A 16,337-nucleotide genomic window follows, 5' to 3' on the forward strand; every position below is an offset into this window, starting at 1 on the left:
AATTAGTAGCAGGCTCATAGATGTTTAGTCATCAAGTATCTCGACCCCTTCTCATATATCCAAATCCTATCGCCGTTCCTACGAAAGATAGCGGCATAATTTAAATTACAAAGTTGTAGAGCACATCCAAATTAGTACAAAAAGTTTTTAACCGGGTTAACATACTTAAAGGGGAAGCTGCTTGACACCACTAAAAACCGGGAGAATGAACTCTGTGAGGCTTCTCTACATGGTATTAGGCACATGAGGCCATTCAGAGAAGCCTTTGAGTATATACACGTTAAATTATATATTAAATGTTTAATTACACCTTAAGTAAAATCAATCCAAATTTATAAAGTTTATTTAAACTTTGTACTCAGTAAATAACTTCGTGTTATCATATTTTCTTTAAATTTTTATTTAAAAGAGAATCTTTATACAAAAATTCATATATATACGAATTTTTGACGTGTATATTTTATTATATTGACCTATATATATACGTCAAAGAAGAAGAAATGCGAAAGATTTATTAAATAAAATTTGCTTCAATTATATAAAAGAATACAACATTATATCTAAAGAAAGAAGAAGACATGATAACAAATCCGTTGCAAATTTTGCATAAAGTTTTTATTTATTTTTTCTAGAAAAAATACAAACTAAAATTCCGTATAAACTTATTAAAGCATAAAAGAAGCTATTCTAAGTATTAGCACAACTTAAAATAACTTATATATATATATATATATTTATGTATATTTTTTAAAACTTCTTTGGTATTGTGCCAAAACATCGCTATTCGTTCAACACGTACAGTATTCAAAATTGTATTATTCCGGATTACATAATGTTTACAAATATTATACAAGAAAATTTTCTGAAAGAATTTCTTAAAAATTGATATTATTAATATTTCAGTTTGAAAGCTTAAAATCTTACATCAAAAACTTTTTTTTCTTAAAGTTTATATATTTTTTCAATGATGAATATTGTTTAAAAGAGTGTTGGCACATGAAAAATTCTTTTTAAATTTAAATTATTGACGTATTTTTCTTCTTAAATTTTGCATTAAATTGGATGTTTTTTAAAAAATAATATTTATAAAATGAAAGTTTTGATGATAATTATTGAAAGATGTGATTATTTTGATGACAACTTAATTCGTCTTTCGTTAGGGAATTCAATCGAAATTATCTATCCACCTGAAGTACTTATCTGTTGCCTTGTTAGAGAATGCTCCAGGGTATTGTCACAATTCAATATATCTTTCTTTTATAAACTTTTCTCTATGTTTTGATTGGTTAAACGGAAATTTCCAAGCGATGGTGGTATACAAAACCTTTATTGTATATACGTTTACAAAAGGATATAAAAAAACACAAAAGTTTAAATGCCCTATTGTAAATGCTCTGTTTGACAAAACGTAACAATTACATCTAATTATATAAAAATAGATACATTATAATATTTATATACAATATATAATTTAGAAAAGAGAATTTTATAACATTCCAATATCGTTTCATTTTAAATTATAAAGGGTGGCGCAAACGTCAGTTAACTATTTGTAAAAAAAAAAATTGGTGTTTTATTTAAATACTTGAACGTCTCCTAATATTTTTATTGTGTTTCCATTCTTTATAAAGGAAAACACATATTCTTAACTTAGTTGTTCTGGACGAGAAGCACGGTTAACTGACGTTAAAAATTTCTTCATTTCTTCATTCGCTTTCATTAAAAAATAATTTTTGGTAAAAAAATATTTACAATTATTTACATTATTACTTAATATAATCAACATTGTATGTATATTATGAATTTAAATACAATAATCTATACCAAAAGTGGAGATAATTGACAAAATTCTCATAGATAAAACACCATTTTATATATATAAAACTGGAAAATATATCCTAAGATAATATTAAATATATTTTATTTAAGGAATTTTCTGTAATGAACCACATTTACAGTATAAAAAAAAGAATATAAAGATGAAAGAACGACTATAAAACAAGTGAAGTGCAGCGTATAGTTGGGAGAGAATCTAATATAAAAGGGCTATTGATAAGATGAATAGAGCGATTTTGTATAGCATCCTGAATTTTAGAAATAGATTTTGAATCATAATCCAATATATAAAAATATAGATTCCGCTGCATAGGATATATTTGGAATTTGTGAAATATGAAGAGTTTTCAGAAATATAGCAATGCACTTTACAGATGCAACTTTCATGATATCTCATGGAAGAAAATTTACGAACTGTCATGAAGGGAATTTAACATTTAAAAAAAACTGAAGGAAAAAATTGGCTGTTTTTGAATAAATTGTTACAGAAATGTCAGACTTTAGTTTTATTAAAAAATAAAAGAATAAAAGCTTTTAACATAAATTTGACTCATTGCAATGATTCTAAATGTCAAGATGAGAATAAGCCACTGAAAATGAAATTAATAGAAATTTTAATATTTTTACTGTCTTTTTAATAAAAAAATTATCATTTTATAAAAACATAGTAATAATGTCATAAAGTGTATTTTAATTAAAGTAAAGATTTTTTGTGTTTTCAATTATTTACGTGTATTTATATAAAACTATTCTTTGTATTTTTAATGTTTTATTAGTATTGTACGTAGAGAATTGTTCCACACACGTAGCAGTTCTTTAGCGGTTATATTCTATATAAGAATATAAAGAACTACTTATATGAAGCTAGTAATGTGCCTATATTCTTATTTAGTAGTAGTGCTACTATGTATAATATAAAAGTATATTTCATATAGTTCTATATAACACTATATAATGATGACAGCCGGATAATCAAGGCGCCAATCTACCGCTCTAGGGAATCCGGAATCAAACCCAGGTGAGCAATTCCACAAGAAATTTTTCATTAGAGGTTTGTTCCGGGAATGTGGGGCCCCATCCCTCACCACCCGATCGCCTCCAATGTGGGTCTGCAATGGGCATGGAAAAAGGCCCTCTAATTGCCCACAGAACGGCAAGAGTTAAATGTAAAACAAGATAGATCTATAAAGGAATAAGTTCTTTAGTAGCTTTATATTTGAATATTCAAGGTAAAACTATTCTTATATACAATTGACTTGTGTTATTTGTAATGTTCTTGTTTAATATAGAAATCTTTGTATTATAAATAATAAAAATCAATCATATTTCTTATTAATAGCGATTGTTTTTTTGGTAAATTCAATATAACGGAACTGTTATTTATTAACTTTCCACCAAACTATGGCATATCGAAAGTGATATCACATTCTATTTTCAATGACATTATTAAGGAATGTATTATTTGTAAGAATATTCCTTCGTGTAATATATCATACATCAAACATATTACATAAAATCTATCAATATATAAGTTGATTATTAATGTATTTGTAATAATAAATTAATAATTTTACTCTTACTGGATACTCCATCTAAAAATTACTTTGGATAAAAAGTATATAAATACAGAGTTATATGAAATATCAGGTCATATCACAGGGGGTATTTTGTTCAGACGTCATACATTGAGGCCTCAAAAACATGTTATAAATTATTCATTTTCATTATATTTGTTATGTATTAAGAACAATGCTTTTATTTTTTGTCAAATGTTATTAATTAAAAAATACAATACAAATTTTTAAACTCTGTTTTGTTGTATTATACTGGGGGCCTCAGAAGACCATTAAGGAAGGGCCTCTAAAAGGTCAAAGAATACCTCGCATGATATTGACTTTCTAACAAAGATCTACAACAAAATGTTCATATTATATATTTAAATCATAGATTTAAATACTATAAATAATAAAAATTTTAAAGTTTATTTTTTATTTTATTTTATCTAAATTGCCTAAAATTTATAAGGAACATAATATTAATACTCGTAAAGACACTGTTTACATTAATATATTATAAATTAATTTATGTTTTTAAATTTACAAACCGTAAACTACTTATATTCAGTTTCTGTATAAGAGATTTGTCCATTATTTCCTTGTACTTATCTAAAGTAAAATCATGACTTATATTGCGATTTATCAGATAAAAATATCAGATACTGTTATGCTCAATATGATACATCATACTGTACAGGACACTGAACATGATATTTATAATGTACAAAATATAATCTTCCACGACTCTATAAATGACCCATGAATGCACTGATTATAAATGCATCTATCTATTCTTTCTTCTTCTCTTCTCATTTTCAGTACAAGTATAACTTTCTAAGATATTTTAACTAACATATTTGAAATCTAAAAATACATTTGAAGTATGTAAAAATTCTTTATTTTATAGATCAGTATGCTTTCCTGAAAAAGCTCACTTTATACATCTGTTTGTTCTCTCTTTTTCTGCTGAATATATACTTGTAAATATAATATTTAAGAAATTTTATAAAATTTTAAATTTTTATTTAAAAGATATCTAAAGTATAAAAATTAATTTAAATTATCATTAACGCAATATTTATCATTATTTAGATTAGTATGCTTTTTGAAACGTACTTATTTTATATATATACGTATTCTCTTTCTCTATCCCTCCTCTTCTTCCTCCTCTTCCTTCCTCTTCTCCTCCTTCTCTTACTCCTCTTTCTTTTCCTCCCTCTTCTTCCTTCTATTCCTCTTCCTCTTTCTCTTCATTTTCCTTCTTCTTCTTTCTTTCCTTCTCCTTTTTTCTTTTACTTCTTTTTCAACTTTTTCTTTTCCTTTCTTTCTTCTTCTTCATTTTCTGACTATTTATAAACATATTTTAAAAAATTGTAGAAGTTTGAAATTTTTTAAAGAGAAAACATATTTAAAACCTAAAAATATATTTGAGACATATCAATTTTTTATTTTATATATCGGTATACTTTCTTCAAACGTATTCATTTCTCATTATATACTTCTAAATATTTAATTATAAAATAAAGAAAATATAAATATAAATATAAATAAATATAGTTATATTCCATCTTAGGAAATTTAAGCTCTCTATCATACAGAAAAACCCAAGTTGTCTGAAGGATAGAGACAATAGAAAATTTAAGAATCTGAGTCACAGAATGTATCAAATTTCTCATCAGATAACTTCGATCTGAATAATAAAATCATCAAATATTGTAGAAAAGTATATAATTTTTTGATAGGCAACTATATTTTTAACCTTTCTATAAGAGTATCGTATCACTACTCCAACTATTCCATTATTTATATAGAGGCGATAGATATCATGATGTACTAGCATTGGCAAGAAAATCAGTTTTTCAGATATTTTTGTCATCTTTCTAACTTCTAAAAAAAATATTTTCAAGAGAAAAAGGTTTTCAATTAAATATTTTACTAATTTTCCTTTTAATTGATTTATTTTTTTGCAATTATTTTAATTTATAAGCCTCTAGAAGTAAGCAATTTTCAAATCTTAAGTTTTAAATTATTTTAAGTAAACTAAGATTTAACAAAATTTATTTTATAAATAAAATTTTATTGGATTTATAAATTTGTTTGCAATTAATTTTAATATATTAAAGTAATATTATTAAATAAAGTAAAAATAATCCTTTAAAAAGATTATTTTTACTTTATTTAATTATTATTATTTTTAATTTTAAGTAATCATTTTCTATTTTAAAAATATTTAAAATGTTTATTTTTATAATTTTTAAAGAAAAATAAAAATTGTATTTAGTTAATTGGAGAAACAATTTCGAGTTTTACATTAATTTTAAATTAAATTCTTAATAATATTTTCAAAGATTTTTATTTTATTTTTAATCGTTTCTAATGAGTTTAGGAAATTTAAGAATTGTTATATTTAAATTTCATATAAATAATTTACATAAAAACATTATTATTAATTGTAAATTTGGTAAAAATGTTAGCTTTTTTAAAATGTATTTTTATAATATAGAACAATAAAAAATAAATTTTTAAATATATAAAATGCGCTCAGTACAAGTTAAAATATTAAGAATAATTAAAATGTATCCATTATAACTGTTTAAACAGCACTTTTAAGAGCATTAACAAGAATATAAATTCATTTTCATTTAATTCAATTCGGTATGTGTGTGTGTATATATATACACATATACAAATCGAGTAGATATGAGTAAAGCCATCCCTTCCTGATATTTGTATGTAACACTTATCAATATCGTTATCTTTTAAGAATGCAAATGGGGTTTTAGTTTCCATGCATATCGCCAGCATTTTCCGTCCTCCCATTTTACTAAGAGGTCACCGAATTCAATCTGACTTCAATTCTTTTTATAGAACATTTTCTTAGTGATGGAACTTTTCAAATTCGATTTCTTCCCTGTTTAGAATTTTGCTTTAATGTTTTTTTATTTTTTACTATTTTTTTTCTGAATAAATAAGAATTTCTCTGTCTTTTATACAAAATGGTATAAAAATTTGTAAGTTTTTCAGTTAATAATTTACTGTAAAAAGAATAATTTAAATTGATTATAATAATTTTAAAAGTGATTAGGTGTAGAAGCATCAGAAATGATGATGAGGAGTGTACAAATTTCATAATTATTGCTACGTTTAGTGGAGAAATTGCACAATTTTTAGGCACTTTATTAATAATTAAATTAATTTCCTATAATTATTTATTATTAATAATAATTTATTTAAATTAAGGTAGTTTTTTACAGATTTATTGTATGTATATAAATATATGTAGTGATTATTTTAAATATAATAAAAAAAATTATTATATAAAATAATATTTTCTGAATAGTTTTAGTGAATATTTTTAAAAGGGAATATTTCGATCCATCAGTTTTATCTTGACATTCAGATTTTAGAAAACTCGATTACGAAAAAGTAGATTTTTGCAAAAAGATTTTTGAGATGTTTCTGCATAAAGTAGGTCACCTACACTGTAAATGCCATTTAAAGTTAAAAATTTCAACATAAAAGATATCTAGAATTTCAAAGAAAAACTGTTAAAAGAATATATATATATATTCTTTCATATATATATATATGCTTTATATTTTAACTTTATACTTTAAATAATAAATTTATTGTTCAACAAACGAGAATTGTACTTTAAGTATTGAAAAATAATAATAATTCAAAGAATTTTATTTAAATTTTTAAATAAAATACTTCTCTAAAATATGTAATATTATTTTAAATTTAATACTAGAAAAATATATATGCTTTATATTAAATTGTTCGATAAAATCACCCCCAAAAAACAATTTTCTACTAAAATATAAAAGAAAACTATTATATATAAATTGTTATTTGTATTCTTATCTTTATTTTTCTTTTAGTTTAATGTCAAAATTCTTAAAAACTAAGCAATGATATTGCAATAAGTTATGTGGATAATGTACCGTTTTCGGTCTGCAAAAGGCTGAAAGTATTTGAGTAGAAAAACTAGAATTTTGACATTACTTACATAACTTTGAAGATTATAGCATATTGTAAATCATATAATATATATATATATATATATATGTAACCTCACATGGTGTTTTGTTTTGTGATATTCCAGAAGTTACGGAGACTGTAGTTGGTTTGGAAGGTAGCCAAGTCCTTTTGCCTTGTGACATCACACCACCTTCACTAGATGATGCAGTTGCTCTAGTACTTTGGTATAAAGACGAAATGACAACTCCATTCTATAGTTTAGATGCTCGACGTGGAAGTTTAAGTCAAGCACGACACGCTGCTAGTGAAGAAGTGGGTAGGAGATCTTATCTAATAATAACCAACAACCCAGCAATCTTACAACTTGACAACCTTTCTTCTGTTGACGAAGGAGAGTATCGCTGTAGAGTGGATTTTAAAAAGGCCAGATCGAGAAATTCAGTGGTTATTCTCGAAGTAGTTGGTAATACTTTTTATACTGAAAAATTGGTATACAATTTAAATTGCTTTACAATTTAATTAAGCTTTCGCGCAATATACTTTAACCAATTCTTCTCCTCCCACCCACATCAAATCTTAACTTTATACATTAAATGCTTTAAAAAACAGTTTAAATCTGTTTAAATAAGTAATTTATCATTTTTACCACTTAGTACCACCTAAAAAACCAATTATCATGGATAAAAATGGTGAAATTCTTCATCAAGTAAGCGGGCCGCACAATATTGGTGACACACTTACACTTATTTGTGAAGTCGAAGGAGGTGAATTTATTAAATATATACATATATATATTTTACATTTTTTGAAGTGTTTATGGCATATTTTACGTAATATATATTATATAAACTACTTTTGGTTTATGTACTTTAGGTAAACCATTACCCGCTGTCACTTGGTGGAAAGATACGGTTTTGTTAGATGACACGTTTAAAGTCACCCCTCATGGAGTGATAAGAAACGAACTCGAAATTAACACTTTACGACGGAATGACTTAATGACTGTCATCACTTGCCATGCCCAGAATAATAATATATCTCTTCCCATTACGTCTTCCATCACTATTGATATGAACTGTAAGTATTACACATTGAAATTTATTTCGAGTGCAATAAATTTTATGTTTAGAGATCTTAATAAATTTTCATCCTCTCTATTAATAATTTAATATTACAGTATTTAAGTATATTTTTTATTTCACTTTTAATAATTTTTTAAATAAATTATTAATTTATTCGACACGTCTCGTATATAATAATGCGGAACTCGGAAAAAATCAGCATAAAAATCCATTATTTTCTTTAAAATTTGAAGTAAAAATCAGCGAAAATTATTGTGCCATCGCCACAACGCCAGGCTGCAATTTTTAATCATATTTTTAATTTATTTCATTTAAAATCTCAAATTAGCAGTGTCTTGCCCCTGTACATTATACTTTTCCTAATAACAACAGTCATGCCGGTCATGTATATAACTCTGTTGTGGAGAAAATATTTGCATTGAAATCACGTGACTGTTGGTCTAGATTAGAAGGACGTATACAGTTAATCAGGGTCTACTTCCCCTTAAATTTTCAGATCTGGTCTGCTCTTTCATCTTTCTAGCACCGTTCTCGAAATTAAGAAGGGACAGACAACTGGGGGAATTTATACGTCTATATTTTTCAAATTACAGTCCAATTATTATCAAATAATAATTGGGCTGCAATAATAATAATTAAAAATAGACCTTATAAAACCTTACAATAGTTTATTAAAAAATAATTTAATTTTTTAAGTTTATATTATATATTTTAAATTTTTTTCAGTATAAATTCTAATAAATTCATATTGTGCAGTATAATCTACAGCTAAAAAATTACTCATAAATTATTAACTTGTAGAAAAAATCTTCAATTATAGCTAATAAAATGGCATTTTTAAAAAGAGAATTTATATTATATATTTTTTAAAATTTTATTTTAAAATATTTATTTTGATATACGTGATAGCACCTGATTATTGTTTTATCGTTAAGAATATTGGTGTTGAATTCTCAATGTAAATAGTAATTTTTTGTAAATTTAGTTTTAAAAATCTATCATTATTTTTCGATAATTAGAGTTTATTCTGTAATCCTAGAGTTTCTTGGTTCGTCAATTCTAACAAGTAAGATATAATTAAGAGAAAATGTAGTCCATCTGGTCGTAGAGTGGAAGAGGTTAGACTTATGATCGATCACTCTTGAGAACTATGACCTGATATTCATTAATTCGTTTAGTAAAGTCTACGTAATCATTTGAATTGAATCATTTAAAATTAACGTTTATTTAATTTTCTCTAATCAAGAATTAGCAATTTTATCTTCTTCCTTTTTTTTCTAAAAACTCACAGAAATGTAGAACTGAAGATCAGATGATAGCGTGTTTTAAATTTGCTGAAACGTTTCCTAGAAAGAATTTATTTTTGTAGCAAAACCGTTGTAATTTTTTAAAAATCACTTTTTTAAATTAAAAAAAATACAAGAAAAAATCAACTATAAACAGATTTTTTTTAAACTTAAAAGAGTATTTTGTAAATTAACTTAAATGTATAAAAAAACTAAACTTTAAGAAATTAAATGAAAACTTGTAAAGAAAATACATTTTTTTAGATTAATAGAAAATATTTAAAAAAAACCCTTTCAACGACGGCAACTACCTGAAAAATAAAAGAAAAATGACCGTTGTAGACAGGTGGCCGTTGTTTAAATTGTTCTCTTTGTACAAAAATCACGAATACAAAATAATTGTATAGAGGAGGTCGTTGTTAGGAGGTGGTCGTTATTGGAGGTTCGATTGTGGTTTGTTTTTAACAAATTACAACTAGCTTTACAAAATATCGAGTTTTTTGAAACTAACTGAAACAATTATTATTATTTTAAAAAAAGCACTTTTAAAATTAATTCGAGTGATTTAAACATGATATTTTATTTTTAAAAAAACAAAATAATTTTATATAATTTAAAACATTTTTTAAAAAAAATTGTGGTATTTTTCCACAATTTTATAATTTTTCATACTGAAATTTTACTTTTAAAAAATGTATTTTTTTTAAAAAAAGCAATTTTTAAAATTTAAATTTTTTTAAATAAATAATTGACATTGTTTACATTTATTTACTTCCTTTGTTTAAATCTACTTGTAACTGATTTTCCAAAAAAAATCAATTAAATATTAAAAATACAATTTAAAATGATGTTTTTTAAAATTAAGAGAAACAAGTTTTTTAATACAAGGGAGACAAAAATTCACCACAAGTTAATTTTTTTTAATTAAAAAAGAACATATAATTTTCTAATTTTTATGATAAAATTTCATAACATGATTTTCATTTGCATTAAAAAATATTTTAATAAATATCAATTATCTTATTTCTTTTGTTTTTTTTTTATTTAAAAAACAAACGGAATGTAAAATTTATTTTAAAATGAAATTTTCCGTTTCATTATGATTCCATTAAGATATACCGCATTTTAATTTATTTTTCCCCCTTTGTTTTCATTTATAAAAAGTAAAATTGAAATAAATAAAAAATAACTATTTTGTAAAGAATTAAATATTCTTTCAATATTCAATAAAAATGATTTTTACCGTAAAAATTATTTAAAGAATAATTACAAAATAAAAATTCCCAAAAATAAAATTAATTTTTTATATAAATTTTAAAGTAAAAATTTTATAATATAAATTTCCACTCAAAAAACAATTAACTATGTTTTATATTTAATAAAATTAACTTTTTATATAAATTTTTAAACGAAGATTACTCCATATAAATTCTAAAAAAGCACGATTAAATATACTTTTAATGTTTAGCAAAATTTTAATTGTTTATATTTTTAAAAAAATAATTTATTTTAAGAAAATTAAAGATTTCAAAAAATATAAACCACAATAAAATCGATTTTTTCCAAAACATTTTTTAAACAAAAATTAGAAAAATATAAATCCAAAAACACGATTAAATTTTTTTTAATAAAAAATATACAATAAAATTGATTTTTCATTTAAAAATTTTATACTATAAATTCCAAAACATATAATTAGATTTTTTTTTGTTTATATCGGAGAGCTTTCTAAAAGCAAAAATTACAAAAAAAGACAAAAAATTTGTTTAGAAAAAAATAATTATTTATATTTAAAATAAATATTTTAAATAAAGTATCGGTTCATTTTCATTACTTTTAGTTAAATAAGTAAATAAATACAGGCACTAATTATCGAAATAATCAGATTTAAAAATAAATAATTTTTTTTTTAGATTTACTCTAGGGCCATAATCATCATTATATTAATCTTGAATTTGCAGCCAATTACCAGATTTTTTAAATTATTTTTTCCTTCTTCCTCAGTATTGTAATGATAAGAAAGGATATTTATCCTATTTTTTCCCTTCCTTCTCATTAACCTTTTATTAAATTATTTATATTTTTATATATTCTAAAACTAATAAATGTTGATGTAATATATTTAATTTTATCACTTGTAAAATATTTTTTGAATCAATTAACTTAATTTTTTAAATTATATATTGAATTTTAAAATCATTTTTTATATGTTTTGTTATTATTATAATAATAAAAATTAATAATTAATTTAAGCAAATAAGTTATATTTTGTATGTTAAAGTATGATATTTTTTCTCGATTTAAATGTATTATTTTTAGTTTTAAAACGTAATTAGTGATAATTAAATTGTAATAAAAGTTGATTTAATATATTTAATTTTTCACTTATAAAATAATTTAAAATAAAGTAAAGTAGATTAATAAAATTAATCTACTTTATTTTATTACTCTACAGCATCTTTTATACGTTTTATTATATTATTAAAATTTTAAAAAATTCTTGTTAAATACATTAAATTAAAAACATTTTTTAAAATATCTTGAATTTTTTCCAAAAATATTTAAGCAAAATTCGTGCAAAATGCCATACTTTTCCTTGCTGAGCTAGAGTTTTGCACGAGTTAAACGTATTAATTTCATTTAAAAATATAAATAATGATAATAATATAATTTAAATAACAATAATTAAGCGATGATGAATATTCTGAGGTTAAGTAAAGTATTTTATAAAGTGCAAAAGTGAATCGATTCGGTTGTAAGTTTAGACAAGTACTAATGAAGCGCGGAACGAAGTGATTGAAAGTTTTGGAACTAGTAGAAAGTCGTGTAGCTCTAATGGTAGGATATGGAGTCAAACGACACACTAGACATCAAGTCAGTGAAGTTGATACAGTTCTCTAAGCTAGTTTGTGTTTTTCACCAAGCTGTGACTAAATTGAAGAGAAAAGCACCAATTGGACTTTGATGAAATCAGCTATCAGATAAATAAACTTTACTTTTCTTCTCTTCTATTAACTTTAAACATTGTCCTTCAATGATTAAAATCGTTAAATTAATTATATACTTAAATTTCTTTAATTTTATACTAAATCTGTGTAAAAATTTCACATAATTTTCATTATTTATTCAGGATAGAAACATAATTGGTTGTGTTGGTTGCTTTTTTAACGAATAAAATTATTTTTCTTGCGCTTTAAATTTATTTTAATAGTTAATTAATATATTTAAATTTAATTAGTTAAAAGTTTAATTAAATTTTATTTTGTAATTTGATATTTTATTTTTAATGAGAATGCAAAGTGATTGGGGTGTAGAGTTTGTATGCTAGGTTAAGCATGATAATAAGATGCTCCTTTAATCCCTTTGATTGTTTATTACAATTATTATAACGATTAAAACCTTAAAATTAACTTTTTTAAAAACTTAGTTATGGAGTTTTAACATTAAGTATTTAATGTTTTACACAATATTTAATGTATAGCATAAATAGTTTTAACATTAAAATTACGTTTTTAGAATTATAAATTAAAAAATTAATAAAGCACATTGAATAGTTCCTTGAAAAAACGTTATAATCAAAATTACATTCAAAATTTAAAAATTTTAACATATAAATACTGTCATATTTATTTTACAAATTACGTAAAAATTCAAATAACCAAAGCTAGATTAATTTAACTAATTTATTTATAAATTTAAAATATTTATTTGCAAACATTCTTCATTTTAAATGATTTTTTTCTTATTATTTTTAACTAATTATAAATATTTTTATTATTTAAAATAATTGAATTTAAATCTTAATGTTTTTTAGAATGCATAAAACTTATCGTAACATTTATTTAATGTTAACTAAATTAATATAAATAAAAAGTTTTATTATTACCTTTCTATATTTAATTAATTTAATAAATAATTCATAATATAATTTTTTTTATTTAAAATAATTACTTTTGTTGTAAGATTATCTTTCCATAAATAACAATAATAATAGTTTTATATTGAGATTTTTAAATTTAAATTAAATTCTTAAATATTTAAAATAATTTAATTAAAATTTAAACAATTAAAATAATAAGAAATTTCAATTCTTCATTAATTAAGTTTTTGGAAATTGAGATATTAAATTAATGAATAAGATATTAAATTTCTATTTTAATCTGTATTTAAAGATTATTTTATAAAAATTATTATTTACTTTTATAATTAAAAATTTTATAAATTTGTAAAATTTCAAATCATTTATATCAATACATTACTTTCAAGTATAATATATTGACAATAAGTTTTGAAGCTGTAAAATAATTTATTTTCTAGAGAAACTAAGAAATTTGAATCCAGAAAATTCACTAATTTTTTAAAAATTTCATTGTATTTTTTAAAATATTTTTTTTATATTAATAAATATAAATAAAATCATTACTATACTAAATTATATTAATAAACTCAAATAATATCCTATTTATTATTTGCATATCTTTTTGAAATTCTGACTCAAATATTTTAATATATTTTATATATTTACTTGAAGGAATTATTTTACAATTATTAGATTAAATAATAATAATAATTTTTCATACATTATTATTTTTTATGATTTATTTTCTTTCAAAAAAGGTAATTTAAAGGTTAAACTTACTTTATATATGTATAAGTTTTATTTTTTGAAGTCAATGTATACTTTTTTCTCATAAATTTTAGTCTTTCATGACAATGAATTTTAATTAAATACTGCATGAGAGTAAGAGTAAACATTCTCGAATGTAAGTTTCTTTATTATTATTATTTTTTTTTAATTATATAAATCCGGCTTCTAGCAAGAATAAAAGTCAAACTCTCTTAATGACAATTAACTATTTGTATAAGAACATGCCTCATACAGTCAACTAAATTTCTAAATTATAATAATAATAAAAAATTTTATTAATTGGATTTTTATTATTTTTTAAATTATCCTTTTTTAATATATTGTAACATGCAGAAAACGATCTTATATTGAATGATAAAAATCACTATATTTTTATCATTTTTGTTGTGATCAAAGAATCGATTTTGATGAAGAGAACGTTATGAATTTAATAGAGCTGCAATTTTCAAATTTCAGACCTATACATTCTTATTGTCGTCCGTCTGTGTGACTGTATGTTTGACTGTCTTTCGTTAATCTAGAGAACGGAGTTATATAGATAAAAATTGAGACTAGATATGGAAAGCTTAGGGACCAGAGGTCTGGCTAACTATATACGAACTTCCGGTCTGGACCGGAAGCCACGTGATTTCAATTTAAAAGTTTATCGAGAACGTAGTTAGATAGATGACATATAAATCTGCTAAAATGTAAATAATGAATTTTCATAATAAAATATAAGCATCATGATTAAAAATATACTTTCTATAATTTTTTAATTCTTTAAATAAAGTTATTTAAAAATATAATTTTTTAAAAGTTTTTATCTTTTTAAAACTAAATAAAAATTTTAGTCAGAATTTCTAAATAAAAAAGAGTGATTAAAAGTTGTGATTTTTCTCATTAAATAATGCTTAGACTCATAAAACTAAATAATAAATAAATTAATAAAATTGTATTTTAATAATTATTGACTAATTAGGAAAGAATAAAAAGAAATGTTCTAAATTTTAATAGTTTTAAGCGGATAATTTAAATCCTTTAAGAAAAATAAAGATGAATTTAACAACTTAGTAATTTGCACATTAGTGATTTCAATGGATATTATTATCTAATTATTTATTTTATATAAATAATAATTTAATAATTAAACTATTGTAAATATTTATTTTTCATATAAAAAAATAAGAATAATGCTTGAGATCATAAAGCATTAATAATTAATTCATGTAAAATATTTATGCGAGATATATTTCTTTCAATAATTATTTATTAAGCTTAATGTTCTATTGGTGTAAGTAGCAGTTTTTACTTAATTCTCTTCTACTATAATTTTTATATAGATAACTTATAAAATATACACTTTAAATAAATTATTTATTATATAAAGTTGGTTAAAATTATTTAATTATAGGTAAAATTAATAAGAATTTATTGAATGTATTCTTCTGGAAAATATTTTTTGTTATATAATATTTATTAAGTAAGTTTAATACAATTTACTTGAAAAACTTATTAAATTATTTATAAAACTTATAAAAATATATTCTTTTAGAAATAATTTAATTAATTATATAAAAGTAAAAGTAGTCTATATGTTATCAATTTATAAAAGATTCAAAGTGAAACGTTATCTTTATTGAAGGGTTATGTTGTATCTGATATATGTGATACAGGAAGAGATCTTGTTGAACTTTACAGTTCTATAGATTAAATTTATTTCCAAATAAATAAATGCTGTAGTAGGAAATTGTAAAGGAAGATTTTTCACAGCAAAGTTCAAAGATTTCATGTTGTATGAAAGCAGAAATGTAAAAAAAAAAATTATTTCGTAAATTTTGAAATGCTCAGATGTTAAAATTTATTTATAAAGTTAAATTGGTAAAATAATATTGTTCTAATTTTAAAATTATAATTTTATGACAAAAATAGAGCTCAAATATATTTCAGTTGTAATCTTAATTTT

General features: G+C 22.2%; 1 protein-coding gene across 2 annotated transcripts in view; it reads left to right on the forward strand.

The window, feature by feature from the left end:
• LOC136989317 (neural cell adhesion molecule 2-like) overlaps nucleotides 1-16,337 on the forward strand; it is a 173,737-nt gene that overhangs the window by 104,350 nt on the left and 53,050 nt on the right. For both annotated transcript variants that reach the window (XM_067287438.1, XM_067287440.1), the window contains exons 2-4: nucleotides 7,501-7,839; nucleotides 8,030-8,140; nucleotides 8,250-8,453. In XM_067287438.1, the coding sequence (XP_067143539.1) occupies nucleotides 7,501-7,839; nucleotides 8,030-8,140; nucleotides 8,250-8,453 (654 nt within the window). The remainder of the gene's footprint in view (nucleotides 1-7,500; nucleotides 7,840-8,029; nucleotides 8,141-8,249; nucleotides 8,454-16,337) is intronic.

This window comes from Centruroides vittatus, unplaced genomic scaffold (assembly GCF_030686945.1).
Source record: "Centruroides vittatus isolate TY-2023 unplaced genomic scaffold, ASM3068694v2 scaffold_464, whole genome shotgun sequence".
Taxonomy (NCBI): Eukaryota; Metazoa; Arthropoda; class Arachnida; order Scorpiones; family Buthidae; genus Centruroides; species Centruroides vittatus.